We start from the raw sequence: 15,110 nt of genomic DNA on the forward strand, positions 1-15,110 counted from the left end.
AGAAAGTACATTAATAAAAAAAAGTAAATTAATTTTAAAAAAGTACATTAATTAAAAAAAGTACATTAATTAAAAAAAATTACAGAAATCTAAAAAAAACTCCTCCTCCACACACGAGCCCCCCGCCTCCGCCTCACTCCTAGCCGTCGTCGTCGTTGTCGCCTCTATCCGGGACCCCCAAATCTGCGGCATCTGAGCCTACATCTGAGCCCTCCACCTGTGCCGCGGCGGGATTCAAATCGGCTCGCATACTCACGAGCATTGCGTGAAGAAAACTCTTCTCCTCGGGGTCAGTTGTCGCCCTCCATTCAGCTAAGATCTTGTACATCGGAGTTCGCGCTTGTTGACGCGCGAAGAAGAGGAGCTCGGATGTCGACCCGCCAACAGGGGGATGCCGACTGGACCTCCTGGGAGGTCTGGCGAGCCAGTTGCGCCCGCCTTTGACCAACCGGGCGAGTGCGGCGAGCAAACGCGGGAGGGGACGGGGTTTCCTGTACCTCCTCGGGGAGGTCGTGGGAGCCACCACTGCTGCTGCCGCTTTAAGCACCGGTATAGTTCAGGCGCTGCTTCTTCGGCCAACCAGCATCTACACCTGCCCGAAACTTCTCGGAGTCCATCAGCACCTCATAGCAGTTCCAGTAGGTGAACTCCTTGTAAAGCTCAGGTTGGGGAAAGGCTTTCTCCGCTATCCTCCTGCAGTCCTCGTCAGTTTGGCCACTGGTCTGCATTCGGAGGGCGTTGGTGTACAAGCCAGAAAATCGGGAGACCCCAGCCCGGATTCGGTCCCACCCCTTCCGGCACTTCTCCCCGCTCCGTGGCCTCCCCTCCGGGCAAAATGCCTTGTAGGCTGCTGCTATTTTAGCCCACAAGTTGACGATCATCTGATTGTTCGAGGCGAGGGGATCATCGCAAACACTCACCCACGCCTTGATTAGCGCGGCGTTCTCTGTGTCGGGCTGTCGTCACCAGTCGGCTGCGACGACTCGCCGACCACCCTCTTCCCCTTCTTCTTCTTTGGCGCGCCCCGACCCAGCCCTACTCCCCCCGTTTGAACGGGCGTGTCCGCATCCCCGAGATCTATCCACAACTCCTCTAAGGAGAAGGTCTCAAACCCAGTGAACTGCGTCTCCGCTGGGGTCGATGTGTGCGAAGAAGCAGTAAAAAAATCAAATCTAGGGCGATAGACGTTGTCCCCCCCTGCGTCCCCTGCATCCTGGGTGCCCACCCCGGCATCATCTGCATCCCGGGTTGCATCTCCGGTACCCCCTTCCCACCCGGCATCCCATGCCATCCCGGCATACCAGCCCCGGATGCCATCCGGGGCATCTGACTTTACATAATCTATATAGTTTGATGCTCGCAAAAGTATGTCTATGGTGTAGGAATGAAGCTCGGATGGTGAAAAGGTTGTGCAAATGGCGTCGTGAATCCAGAAAGCTGGGAAAATGAGTCACCCGGCCGGGTGAATTTGTGGGGTTGAAAATCCACCCGGACGGGTCATATATGAAGGGAACTCGGAGTCCATATTTATCGCCCGGTCGGGCGTTTCCCGCAAAGCCATCCAGAATCCTTACGCCCGATCGGGCGATTTCCACTTCCAATTTCGCCCGGTCGGGCATGGTGAGTCCAACTGCATGTTGGCGGTTTCTTCTCAGCGGTTTTGATGATTAAAAAGGAGGAAAATTCAGATAGAAAGGGGGGACGACGGCTGGGGAGGAAATAGGAGAAAGAGGCAAGAGGAGAGAAGTGGAAGGAACGGTCCAAACTCCATCTCGGGGGAGATCGGCCATCATCTAGAGTTGGAGAACACCATGGAGTTCACGGTTCACGGTTCTTTTGGTGTAATTCATTTTAGTATGTTTGGCTAGAATATGTTGTAGGGTGAATTGTGGATACTTTGATGATTTTTTACGGTTTAATTTATGTGTGATTCTTGTTCATGAATGGTTTAATTATTCTACTAATCTTGAGATGTCTAGATAGGTAGAACTTTGTAGCCTTTATTCTATTGCCTCTTTAGCATAGATTTTGGCCGTTACTCATGTGCAAGGAACTCGAGATTTGATACTTGTTCAGAGAGATAGTCTCGAGTGGATCGATAGTTTAATCAGTGAATTTGGTTTGATGTCTGCTGCGCTTCGGCGTGGGCATTACATTAATATGATCTAATTATCGTGTTTGACAATTGTAGAAGCTAATCTAAAGCTTGTTGCGCGACCTAGCAGGGGTGATAGGTTAGTGAGTAAAACCTTGGAGACGTGTTCGCTTATCCTAGGTATACAATTCCCTTGAAGTGTTCAGCGGATAGGGAGCGTATATCAAACTTAATCCTCTTAAGCATAGTCTTGATCGTAGTAATCCATCGAAGTATCCAAATTCGTATGCCCGAGACATATATGAGCAATGCTTTCTTCTTATCCGATTTTCTAAATTTTGTTAGTTGCTTATCATTTTGTGTTTTTTCATCTTTTTATCGAATTCTACTTTATCAATCTCCAATTAAATAACCTACGCCTCCCTGTGGTTCGATACTCGAAGTACTACAATCGGCTCTGTATTCTTGTAGTATCGTTGTGATATTAGAGTTAATTAATTAAACTTGCGTGCTTTACACTTGATATTTAAACTCGAAAATTACACATCAAGTTTTGGCGCCGTTGCCGGAGAGGCAACTGGTTATTTAATTTAGGATTCTTTTTGTTTTTTATTATTTTTGTATAGTTTTCTAACATTTTATTTTTTGTTTCAGAGTTGTAGCTAGAAGACTAAGTCGAGCCAACGACTTTAAACAAAGGCGCTAGTTGGGAGGCAACCCAATGAGTTTTTAGTTTTCTATTTTTTCTCTTAATAAATCGAGGGTTTTGTTCGCTCAATTCTTTCCTTCGATGTATTTTTATGAATTGAGTATTTTGTTTTTTTTTTGTTGTTTTAATTTTTCTTTTTGTAGGAGCAACGTGGAGATAGGATTCACATTCGAGCTTATGAGGAAGCACACCTACAAAGGAAAATACACCCACCCACCCACCCGAATGCACTTTGGATATCACGCTAAGTTTGGGGGAGTCTTCTTTCCCTTTACTTTATATGTTCTTCTGTGCATACATTGAGGACAATGTAGCATTCAAGTGTGGGGGGGATTGTGAATGATTTTTATGCATTATGCATGTTTTTTGGGTGTATTGCATGATAAAGGTGTTTTGAATCATGTAGCTGACGGGTGCATGCTAGATCTTCGGCTTTCTGGTTGGGAAATCTCGCTTGATTTTACTTGATCTTTGAAGCTTAGGATGAATGGAATTTGTGCATGAATCTATTTGAAAAAAGCATGTTGTGATTACATCCGATTTCTTGAGTTGAGGAGAGTATGAAAATCGCATGTCTTGTGGAAATTATCTTGGACCGATTTGCTTTATCGTGTTAAGTGCTTGCATTTATTTGTGTCAATGATATGGGAGGATAAGACACTAGGATGAACTCCATGGCCAAATGATCACATGCCTAGTCCAACAAATGATCCCCTAGAAGCCACTTTGAGCTTAATTCCCTATTGTTTGTGTAAACACTTAGCCGATCACTTAGCTACTTAAATAAGCCTCATTTTAGCCTCATCAATAGACCTTGCTACTATTAGAGTGCTAAATACAATTTTGAGCTTTTTGGTTTGAGTTTTGAGTGTTGGGTGGTGAATTGTAAGAGAGTAGACACTTTCTAGACTTGATGTAATGTGAAAAGAATGAAGTTCTTAGAAAAGAAAAAGACGACCTCCAAATTTGTAAAAGTTGAGGTCTTTACAAAAACAAAAAGAAGAAAAAAAAAGTTTGATGAAATAAAGATAGAGCTTCTATTTGTGTAATATGTAATCTTGTCTAGATTTGATCTCAAGTTTGGGGAGTGCGAGTTGGTTGTAAAATATTGTTGTTTGATCTTTGGAAGGAAGTTGTAGGAAGGAAGAATTTGGCACTCCAATGTGTAGCCTTTGAGCTCACTATCCATATTTATCCTACCTCATCCCTAGCCCCATTACAACCTTTAATTAAGACCTTGGACTTTATTGTTGACACATTGTGGATGTTTTGTAAATAACTTGGTAGAGTTAAAGAAGTTTGATGTGAAATCCGCGAGTCTATGCGATAAGTAATGCTTGATGAGTCAATGATGACAGTTTGAGTTGTATGATCACATGTTTGGACTTACTTTGAAATGCACCTTGACTTGAAGTTCTAGGTTGATAATTGATGGTTCATGAGAGTAGGAAATCTTGATTGGAAATGTTGGGGATTTAGATTTTCTCATTCATGTCCCTATGTGTTTCGCTCACATGAAAACTTTTGAAAAACTTTTGTGAGTTGAGCTTTAAAGTTTTATGCTTTAGGTGATCTTGCTCGAGGACGAGCAAACAAATAAGTGTGGGGGTATTTGATACGAATCAAAATGTTCATTTTTATTCCCCTAACTTTACATAATTTATATAGTTTGATGCTCGCAAAAGTATGTCTATGGTGTAGGAATGAAGCTCGGATGGTGAAAAGGTTGTGTAAATGGCGTCGTGAATCCAGAAAGCTGGGAAAATGAGTCACCCGGCCGGGTGAATTTGTGGGGTTGAAAATCCACCCGGCCGGGTCATATATGAAGGGAACTCGGAGTCCAAATTTAGCGCCCGGTAGGGCGATTTCATCTTTCGGAACGCCCGGTCGGGCGTTTCCCGCGAAGCCATCCAGAATCCTTACGCCCGGTCGGGCGATTTCCACTTCCAATTTCGCTCGGTCGGGCATGGTGAGTCCAACTGCATGCTGGCGGTTTCTTCTCAGCGGTTTTGATGATTAAAAAGGAGGAAAATTCAGATAGAAAGGGGGGACGACGGCTGGGGAGGAAAATAGGAGAAAGAGGCAAGAGGAGAGAAGTGGAAGGAACGGTCCAAACTTCATCTCGGGGGAGATCAGCCATCATCTAGAGTTGGAGAACACCATGTAGTTCACGGTTCTTTTGGTGTAATTCATTTTAGTATGTTTGGCTAGATTTCCTTCGTTGCTCCGAATATGTTGTAGGGTGAACTGTGGATACTTTGATGATTTTTTACGGTTTAATTTATGTGTGATTCTTGTTCATGAATGGTTTAATTATTCTACTAATCTTGAGACGTTTAGATAGGTAGAACTTTGTAGCCTTTATTCTATTGCCTCTTTAGCATAGATTTTGGCCGTTACTCATGTGCAAGGAACTCGAGATTTGATACTTGTTCAGAGAGATAGTCTCGAGTGGATCGATAGTTTAATCAGTGAATTTGGTTTGATGTCTGCTGCGCTTCCGCGTGGGCATTAAGTTAATATGATCTAATTATCGTGTTTGACAATTGTAGAAGCTAATCTAAAGCTTGTTGCGCGACCTAACAGGGGTGATAGGTTAGTGAGTAAAACCTTGGAGACGTGTTCAGCTTGTCCTAGGTATACAATTCCCTTGAAGTGTTCAGCGGATAGGGAGCGTATATCAAACTTAATCCTCTTAAGCATAGTCTTGATCGTAGTAATCCATCGAAGTATCCAAATTCGTATGCCCGAGACATATAGGAGCAATGCTTTCTTCTTATCCGATTTTCTAAATTTTGTTAGTTGCTTATCATTTTGTGTTTTTTCATCTTTTTATCGAATTCTACTTTATCAATCTCCAATTAAATAACTTACGCCTCCATGTGGTTCGACACTCGAAGCACTACAATCGGCTCTGTATTCTTGCAGTATCGTTGTAATATTAGAGTTAATTAATTAAACTTGTGTTCTTTACACTTGATATTTAAACTCGAAAATTACACATCAGCATCATCTGCTGCCAAGGGTACATGTTGTAGTACCCGGCCATCGGACCCCATCCACCTCCCACGGGTACCGTGGGAGTTTGAGACCCGCTCGTCCCTGGAGTAGGCTCGTTGTTGTGCTCCATTTCGCGTTGTTGATCTTGTACAGAAATTAAGATAGAGAGAATACTCGTTAAAACAAGTGGTGCAAATGAAAATGACGTGCAAATCACGTATATATAGTGTTTCGAAAATTAAATAAAAAAAATCCGCTTGCCGATCGCTCGCCGATCAGGAGCCTGCAATGGCAGCCAGCCGATCGGCGAGCGCATCGGCCAGCGCTCGAGAATCGGCGTATGCTCGCTGTTTTTCTCGCCGATTTGGTACTCGCCGGCTGCAATGGTTCAGCGAGCGCCAGGGATCAGCTAGCCGGTGGGCTCGCCATTGTGGATGCTCTTACTTGCTTCCATTTTTTAGAGAATCTGATTAGTTGAACATGATCTGTTCTATAAATTCATACAGATAACTCTATATTCTTGATATCTAAAAAAGCAAGAAATCATAATTGTATGATGAGCTATGACTGCTTGATTAGAAAGTGATTAACCACTGTACCACACCTAGTTTTTTTTTTTTGTGTTTCTGCATCACACCTAGTTAACTCAATTACAAGTGCTTTGAAATTAAAGCACCCATTTCTCCTATCAACGCGGTTGGATTATTATTATTATTATTATTATTATTATTATTATTATTATTATTATTATTATTATTATTATTATTATTATTATTATTATTATTATTATTATTATTATTATTATTATTATTATTATTATTATTATTATTATTATTATTATTATTATTATTATTATTATTATTATTATTATTATTATTATTATTATTATTATTATTATTATTATTATTATTATTATTATTATTATTATTATTATTATTATTATTATTATTAAACAAGACCCTTCATGCTTTTCTCCAGAATCTGTGCAAGTTCGAGAATTTGGGTTCTCTGTCCTCTATTTTGGGTAATTTCTCCCCCTCTCTTTGTTTGATTTTGACAGCACAATCCACAATAGTTCATGGAATTGGTTGTTTCAGCATTCATTATATGGATAGTAGCAGCTTTTTTAATTTTATTATACGTTTCCTGAGTGATAAAGGGGAAAGGGGAGTCGCAGAGAAGATAAGTGATTTTTGTATGTATATCTTTTAAATGTGCTTGCTAGTTTCGGAGGATTTGTTTTGACTTTGAGCTAGTAAATGATTGAACAACTGATGCGTCTGTATCGTTTATTCTCCTGTTACTCGGTGTTGGCGCTGAAGAGAAAGGTTTCATACTTGTTAGGATGTTTGATTACTACTGTTGGAGTTGAAGCTACTTGGCGAAAAAAGTGTAGTTCTAAGGGATAGATGTAATTCTGGTTTAATGTATTGTATTTGTACTGTTGTTTCTCTTTTATGTGTTATTCTTGTGTTCTGAATAGAAGATTTTCTGTATGTTGTTAAAATTATGACTGGGGCATTATTGTATCTTTGAAATCTGTGTTAAGATTGTATGCATACCTTATTGATTGCTCGTGTTTTACGAATGGGAACAATTTGAATTGTTTTCTGTACTAATCCGATTTTTTTTGTCCTTTTTTGCTGTGTGGCTGATGATTCAAGGCGGTGTAATAATGCTTTCACCAGTGACATTACTTTATGGGCCTCACTGATGCACTGAGCTTATTGTTTGCGGCTGCTGTTTGGTTCGCTAGTTACGCTTTGGTTGCAGTTCTTGGAGTCTTTCAAGCCCTTGATTTTCTCCGAACCTCCATTTCCGACTAACAGTTCGAAACCAATAGGAAACTATCATGGGTTACGCACAATTAGTCATTGGCCCTGCTGGCAGTGGAAAGGTTATTAACAAATGTTATGCTGTATCTTACAAGTTCATCTATATTTTATCATCTGGCACATATATTTGTCCTGATGGTGGTGGTGATTTGGATTTATTAATTTGTGCATTTTCTTGTTTACTATGATGAGTAATGCTCTCTATTAAGATGCACTATATCTGGTTGTTGCAGTCTACCTATTGTTCTAGCTTGGCCCAACATTGCGAAACTATTGGCCGATCAATTAATATTGTAAACTTAGATCCTGCTGCTGAGAATTTCAACTATCCTGTAGCAATGGGTGAGACCCTGCAACTTTTTAGTTTTTTGATTGTTGTTAGTACTGTGGCATATTCCACTTTGCATGTCCTTAATCTGGACGCTTGTTTTCAGATATTAGGGAACTCATTTCGTTGGAGGATGTCATGGAGGAGCTTGGATTGGGGCCAAATGGTGGCCTTATTTACTGCATGGAGTATCCTTCACTATATATGATTCCATTCAATTCTCCATGCTGTTAATTTATGCTTTAGTGCTGTCTCAGTATAACTGTCTTTTACCAAAGCTGAACTGTGATTATCAGTTAAATGGCACGTCAGTCTTTCAATACGCTGTATGAAATTTTGTACAGCCTTAACTACCACATGCACCTGGAAGAAAATCTAGATGAGTGGCTGACAGAAGAATTGGACAATTATTTGGATGATGATTATTTAGTTTTTGACTGCCCAGGTAGCACGACTGTTTCCTGACATTGTTGTCTCTTTGTTCAAGAATTTATGTTATGATACATTAATTTTCATGGAGTATCTTATGTGATATAATACTATGACACTAGAGCCACTCATTATGATTACTGAGATGTTTTGTTGCTCATCTAAGATTCAGCCGAAACTCATAGTCCCTTTTCCTGAAGTGTCTTTATCCTTCAGAGTTTTTCTTAGTCTGTACTGGTACCTTTAAAATATTGATGATCACCTAGGAATGCCTGGTTCCTTAGCAATCATTCTTGTAAACCTTATCACATGGTAAACTCTAGTTGGACTGCACTCCCCTTCCAAATTAGTGATGACTTTGCTGACATAAATGGCTATCAATACTCATTGCAGTGCCTTATCAGTTAAATCCTTAGTTTTTTGCACAGTTGAATTGTCTTTATCCTCTATTCCGATTGCTCTCCCCCCTGAAGAAACAAATATCCAACTGATATTTTTTCTCTCTGAGAATTACCATCATGTGCATTTATTTATCTTCTAGTACTGAGATTCTGATGCCAATTTCTTTTGTCATTTAAGGCCAGATAGAACTCTTCTCCCATGTACCAGTGCTTAAGAACTTTGTGGAGCACTTAAAGCGTAAAAATTTCAATGTCTGTGTTGTGTACTTACTTGATTCACAGGTACTTATGCATATATTCTAGCAAACTTATTTGAATGTATATCCATTTCAAATGTATTTATTCTGAAATTCTATCTTGTATTCTTTATTAGTTTATAACAGATGTCACCAAGTTCATAAGTGGCTGTATGGCCTCACTATCTGCTATGGTTCAACTGGAGCTACCTCATGTTAATGTTCTCTCCAAAATGGACCTTGTGAGAAACAAGAGGGACATTGAGAAGTCAGTGCTGCTTACATTACATAAATATTGTTTGTCATTTGAGGCGCTTGTTCTGTTATTTATCTTGGCTTAATATTTTTTTAGCTGATAAGCCTGATATCGCTTGTTGTGCTCTCTCAGTTACTTGAATCCAGAACCTCAGACTCTGTTGGCTGAGCTGAATCAGCGTATGGCTCCACAGTTTGGGAAACTTAATAAGAGTTTGATTGAACTGGTATGTTTAGATATAATGGTTTTATTTTGGCATTCACAGTAAATAAATTATATGAATGCCAAGCTTGCTTATCATAATGGAAGTGTTACTAAACTATATTGCACCAGTATATGGAAGGAAAAATCTTCTAAATGTATCTTCTTAATGAGATCCATTTGTCTCAGCATCAAAAGAGAATTGGTTGCATATTCTTATCTGTCATTTACCTGTTTATAAAGTGAGCAGATGCTTCTAGGGAAGTATTTGCTGTTGTTTTTAGCCATGTGCATGGATTTTCGTAACAGCTTCAGAATTTTGTGGCCTCAGGTGGACCAGTACAGCATGGTGAGCTTCTTTCCTCTTGATCTGAGAAAAGAGAGCAGGTATAATATCCAATTGTGCATCTTGGGGCATGGTATTTTTGTAGTAGTACTTAATAAGAATATAATATGATGCATTACATTTTCTAATTTTCTTTTGAGGTTTTAGTTTGACCTCAGTGCCTTGAGCACAATTCTCATGATCTACTATAGTGTCGGTAGTTTAGCTTGTTAAATGAATAATGAGTTTATAATAGCAAATTTGTTTGATATGTTGGAACTAAAAGTACCTTTGGTGATGCAGCATTCAGTACATTCTGTCACAAATTGACATGTCTATTCAGTATGGGGAAGATGCAGATGTGAAGATCAAGGATTTTGATCCAGAAGACGGCGACTGAACAAGAATTTTGAGTTCAACATAAAAGCAATACAATTTCCAGGGTTCCATTCGTTTTGCCAAATCTAGACTACTCTAATGCAAGAAAAGACACTGCATTTTTTTTACTTGGAATTGATTCCTACATGGACGAAACGGTTTGTCTGATAATTGATTGATGGTGATGAGTGTGTGGAACATCTCAGATAGCCTTCTTTTTGAAGCAAATGTGTATTTTGGACATAAAAAAAAGGAAGTGACTATTGGCTCCAGATGTAAGAAATAATATTGTAAAAATTTCAGGCTTCTCTTGGTCTCAAGCAAACCAGTCAAGTAAAATTTGTCATGCCTACTGACTTCATCTGATGAAAAAAGAATCTATTTGAAGAATAGAGAAAATGACCAAACACGTCCAATTTTAAAGGTTAATACACGTCGGTTGAGTTGTTTCGATACATCATAACGTCGGTTTATTAAGTTAAATTCAGTCATTTCAGCCAGCCTAATGGACAGGACTTTAGAAAAGAATGTTTGGTAACAAAAGATTTTCCTATCAATTTAAAGAAAACAATCAAAGAACCAAGAAATGGAGACGGCAAACACAAATACCCAAATAAAGAAAGAACCCAGGTTAAGACAAAAGTAGAACTCACACAGAGAAAAGAACTAGACAATACTATTATATAATTGAAAGTTCGATTCTGGTAATGAAATATTGTCGAGACTCAACAATCAATTGTCATACATCTACGAAAATTGAAGCATCCGTCTGAATTACAGCAACAAAGCAAAATTTTAAATGGATATTAAACACTATATGGCTATCAATGACTTCACTCATCGTCTTCCTCGTCATCATCATCATCATCGTCATCATTACCAGCAGCAGCATTCAGAGCATTTAACCTCTCAATCAACTTGTTCTTCCTCTCCTCATAAGTTAGCTTCTTAAGGTTGTACCTGAAATAATGTCGTCCAAAATTCATGAAAAGCAGTTTAATATGTCTCAAAATATAGTTGGAAGTAATCAGATTGTGTTTCATGCTAAAAGTTTCTTGTAGCCAAAAATAATTTAGCTTGCAGGGAATGCATAGACATAGGTTATACCTCTTGTGCTCTGTTGGCTGCTTCTTTTCAGATTTCTTAGGTGTTGGATCAGCACGAATTGCAGCATGAACCTTCTTGTACACCTCTGCAATGTTATCTGCATCAATACCCCTCTTAATGTACTCACTAAAGTGAGACTGGTACTTCTCAGGCTCATCTTCGATCAGAGTCTGCAAATCCATTCACTAGTTAAATTAATTTTAAAGGCAAAGGGAAAAATAAACCTAATGCAGAACATTCCAAATTAGCCCATCGGTAGAAAAGGAAAACAAACATACCTGCATGTAAGAAGCAACGTGTCCACCATAGATATACTTACGGTGCACTTCAGCATCAAGCTGCTTGCTGTCCTTGCTAAATCCAGCAAATCTCTTGTCACTGTGTGGGATGTCAAGTCCACCATCCAGAGCTCCCTATGACACAATAAATCAAACTAATGAAGCTCAAGAACAAGTTAGTGAGCATACAACACAATCTTCTTGTATTATGTCACGAGTAAGAAGTACAAAATCCATTGCAGACAACAATGACACAAATTGTCCCATAGGACTAGTCTACCTAGTCCAAACAAAACAGACAGTAAACCTCATTCTTGAGAAAATTTATATGATAATTGTAACCTCTTGCAGGTGAAAACAATCTGCTAGAGTACCATATAAACAACTGTCAGAAAAATTACATCCAGCTTAATACCTTGAGGGCACCAAAAACACGGTTTCCAGTTGTAGTTTTGATTAGGCCAACATCCAATAGGGCACGGAAAGGCCTTCTGCTTTCAGCAGGCTCAACTGAGTAATCTTCTCCAGTTGCCTGAAAGGACAAAATTGCAGTACAACTAAGAAACTAAGTCAACAAAAAAGTAACTCTCTGAACCACAAAGACATGCCACCAATGAGTGTAAAAAAAGGTTACCTCCACATTTCCTTCGTACTCCTCATCCAACTCGAGAGTCTTCAGGACTCGACGACTCAAAAGAAGTCCGGTGCAGTAAGCTATCACATACAAACTTTTCAGATAATTCTTATCACTTAGAGATAAAAGATTGTTCAAGATATATACAAACCTGCAGCATAGTTGGTGAGTCCAACTTCTAGGCCATAACGAGGCAGCTCATGCGCATATGCAGCAGCAAGAACATGATCACCAGCAATGCTCGAAGACAAAATCTGGCAAATTATGTCCTTGTTGGTCTAATAAAGATGTTAAGGCCACCATTGCATCCATAACCAACCACAATCAACAGGCACAATCACATGAATATAATAAATATATTAACATAGGCATAAGAGTGTGTTTTATCAATAGTGTGGTCAAAGAGAGCACAAATCTTAGTTTTTGGAAATAAATGCATACATCAAGATATAGAGGAAACTTTGTAGTGACGTACTTATTATTATCAATCACTAAATGGGAAATTTAATAACTACAGTGTCAGGATACAAATCGCACAACATAGCGAAACTTTGGAGTGTTGTACTTATTCTTATCCTGGTTGATCATGCGAATCCTTGCTCGATAATCAGTCTTCCCCTCTAGATTACAAAACACAGTGAGAAAATTAATCCAAAAGAATACAGAACCATAGAATCAGTTGAAATAAACTTATATTTGGGTTGCTTACCTCTTCTTCTTTTGTACTTAACTTGGAAACGCTTGAAATAGGCCTTCGATTTTTGGGCTTTGACGAAAACCTTCAATAAGCATATATCACATTAGCAAATACAATAACATATATATAACATTGACAGGTATCTAATACCAGGACTCCAAACATATTCCAACAGTATCAATAACCGTAAAAGCACAATTAAATTTCATCCATTGTCATCAAACTGTACAATAAGCTTTCAAATCACATGCGAAATACTCAGATTTCGGTGTAATAAAACACAGATTTAGGTGTAATAAAACACAGATTTACATGTGAATATATTCTATCAATGACTCAGCCCATATCACATCATAGATAGTTTCAATCCAGAACTAAAGCTAACCAAATCATAACAATTGCAAGCAATTAAACTATACGCCAAACCGAAATGCCTATTAAACAAAAGTCTAGTATGAAATATTGACCTAGAACTAACAAGCCGTCTAAGTAAAAATGAGCTTGTTCCTTGCAAAAATCAAAATAGCCTAAAAGAGTTTAGGCCATACTGGAAAACTATTAAGACAACAAAACTACATGAAAAATCATTCCACCGGAATGCCATTGAGTTCAACATATAACTTACCATTTTCACCAATTATCTGGTGCGCTCCACAGGAGAGATTCCGCCGGGGTGATGAAGGAGGAAGGGAGGCAGGAATAATAGCGAAGCCGAAAATGAAGATATAATAGGGCAAAACCCTAGACCAAACAAACATGGGCCCATAAAATTAGTACTAGGCTCTCCATTCATATGACTATTGGGCTTTTTTATGGAAGTTTTGTTAAAAGATACTCATATTTTTTTATTGGGCTCTGTCCTTAAATTTGCCACATTTTTCTATTTCCGTCAAAATTTATCATATTTCATTTTTTATACAATGAACCTCATATTCCACTAACTCATTCCGAGAAATTTCGGAAAAAGGGATTAATTTCGCTGACCTTTCGTAATTTAGTCTTCAATTCCTGACCTTTCAGAATATGTGATCGAGGCATGCGAATTTTTTAAAATAAGGGATTTTTTATTTTTTTAATTTTTCTCTAATTTTTTCTTATTATTTCTCTTCCACCATTTATCAAGTGACTAAACCACCCCTTCAAATTTTTACCTAAATTCTAAAAATCAGCCGCTTCTGTGAGGGGGGGGGACTCCCAAGCTATCCGTCTCTTTATTCCAACTGATTCGGAGACCAAATTTTAAATTAAACTCGTGAAATACTTATCCCAAGGAACCAGAAACAATCTGAATTCTAGGTTATTTGGAGAAAATTGCTAAATGATATTTGGAGAAAATTGCTAAATGGGTTAGGTATAATTAATCAAACCAAGAATCATCCCAATCTGTGTTTTGAGTTTGGATTCGATCTGCAAGGTTGGATTTAATTGTTCATTTACACCATTAATTGTTCATTTACACCATTAATTTGGAAGTTAGAACTATCTCTGATTTTGCAAATTGCAGATGTGACTTTGAGATAAATTGATTCAATGTGCAAAATCAATAAATTGTTGACTGTAGGATGACAGACTCTTCTTGATCAAGATATCCAAAACTATTGATTGCACTTCTTCGATCATTCATGGCGCTGGCATAATTGGTGGACTAAAGGAGCGCAGAATTCAATTTTAAAAAGTGATGAAAGTTTAATTGATGGTTGGAAATTTATATTGATTCAGCGAGAACAAATGATAAGGTTGTAAGAAGTGAATTTGAGAACTGAAAAATGGTGGAGCATAAATGAAGTTGTGGAACAGAGATGGAGCTAAAATAGAGAATAGAAGTGTGGGAGGAAGGTACACAAAAAAAAAAGTGGAATAGAGAACACAAACGTGCGGAGAGAGGAAATATACTGCTGAAAATTTAGAGAGGGTAGTTTAGTCACTTGATAAATTGTAGGAGATAAATAATAAGAAAAAAGTTGAGAAAAATGACAAAAAATCAGAAATCCTCTATTTTGAAAAATTCGCATGCCTCGATCCCATATTCAGAAAGGTCAGCGAATTGAAGCCTAAATTACGAAAGGTCAGCGAAATTAATCTTTTTTTCCGAAATTTCTCAACTAATTCCAACTCATATTTTATTGTAAAACTAATATATACAAGTATGACTCATTTTCCACTAACTTTTTCAACTTACTTTCTGTTAGGAAGATATTTTT

General features: G+C 38.5%; 2 protein-coding genes across 3 annotated transcripts; one reads left to right on the top strand and one right to left on the bottom strand.

Moving 5' to 3' along the window:
* Positions 1 to 6,695: 6,695 nt before the first annotated feature.
* LOC121745233 (GPN-loop GTPase 3-like) lies at positions 6,696 to 10,499 on the top strand. 2 transcript variants are annotated; one of them, XM_042139051.1, is made up of 10 exons: positions 6,696 to 6,828; positions 7,469 to 7,701; positions 7,873 to 7,981; positions 8,074 to 8,155; positions 8,327 to 8,412; positions 8,976 to 9,079; positions 9,171 to 9,301; positions 9,422 to 9,515; positions 9,822 to 9,877; positions 10,119 to 10,499. In XM_042139051.1, the coding sequence occupies exons 2-10, from the start codon at positions 7,657 to 7,659 to the stop codon at positions 10,213 to 10,215; spliced, it is 804 nt and encodes a 267-aa protein (XP_041994985.1). In that variant the 5' UTR covers positions 6,696 to 6,828; positions 7,469 to 7,656; the 3' UTR covers positions 10,216 to 10,499. The 2 variants fall into 2 exon arrangements, with proteins under 2 accessions (XP_041994985.1, XP_041994986.1); XM_042139052.1 differs by lacking the exon at positions 6,696 to 6,828 and adding an exon at positions 6,856 to 6,999.
* A 352-nt stretch (positions 10,500 to 10,851) lies between these two features.
* Positions 10,852 to 13,666, bottom strand: LOC121745336 (60S ribosomal protein L5-like). Its single transcript, XM_042139200.1, has 9 exons — positions 13,535 to 13,666; positions 12,922 to 12,991; positions 12,741 to 12,832; positions 12,364 to 12,490; positions 12,213 to 12,292; positions 11,994 to 12,110; positions 11,579 to 11,713; positions 11,301 to 11,470; positions 10,852 to 11,153 (listed from the first exon to the last, which is right to left on the bottom strand). Exons 1-9 carry the CDS (start codon positions 13,535 to 13,537, stop codon positions 11,027 to 11,029), a joined length of 921 nt encoding a protein of 306 aa, XP_041995134.1. The 5' UTR covers positions 13,538 to 13,666; the 3' UTR covers positions 10,852 to 11,026.
* Positions 13,667 to 15,110: the final 1,444 nt, after the last annotated feature.

The sequence above is a fragment of the Salvia splendens genome, chromosome 8 (assembly GCF_004379255.2).
Source record: "Salvia splendens isolate huo1 chromosome 8, SspV2, whole genome shotgun sequence".
Lineage (NCBI taxonomy): Eukaryota > Viridiplantae > Streptophyta > Magnoliopsida > Lamiales > Lamiaceae > Salvia > Salvia splendens.

Coding starts and splice junctions, on each gene's coding strand:
- LOC121745233 (XM_042139051.1), top strand. CDS start 7,657: ATGGGTTACGCACAATTAGTCATTGGCCCTGCTGGCAGTGGAAAG. Junction 7,702..7,872: donor GCCCTGCTGGCAGTGGAAAG/GTTATTAACAAA, acceptor TGGTTGTTGCAG/TCTACCTATTGTTCTAGCTT. Junction 9,878..10,118: donor GATCTGAGAAAAGAGAGCAG/GTATAATATCCA, acceptor TTGGTGATGCAG/CATTCAGTACATTCTGTCAC.
- LOC121745336 (XM_042139200.1), bottom strand. Junction 12,833..12,921: donor TAAGTACAAAAGAAGAAGAG/GTAAGCAACCCA, acceptor TTTGTAATCTAG/AGGGGAAGACTGATTATCGA. Junction 12,111..12,212: donor AGTACGAAGGAAATGTGGAG/GTAACCTTTTTT, acceptor TTGTCCTTTCAG/GCAACTGGAGAAGATTACTC.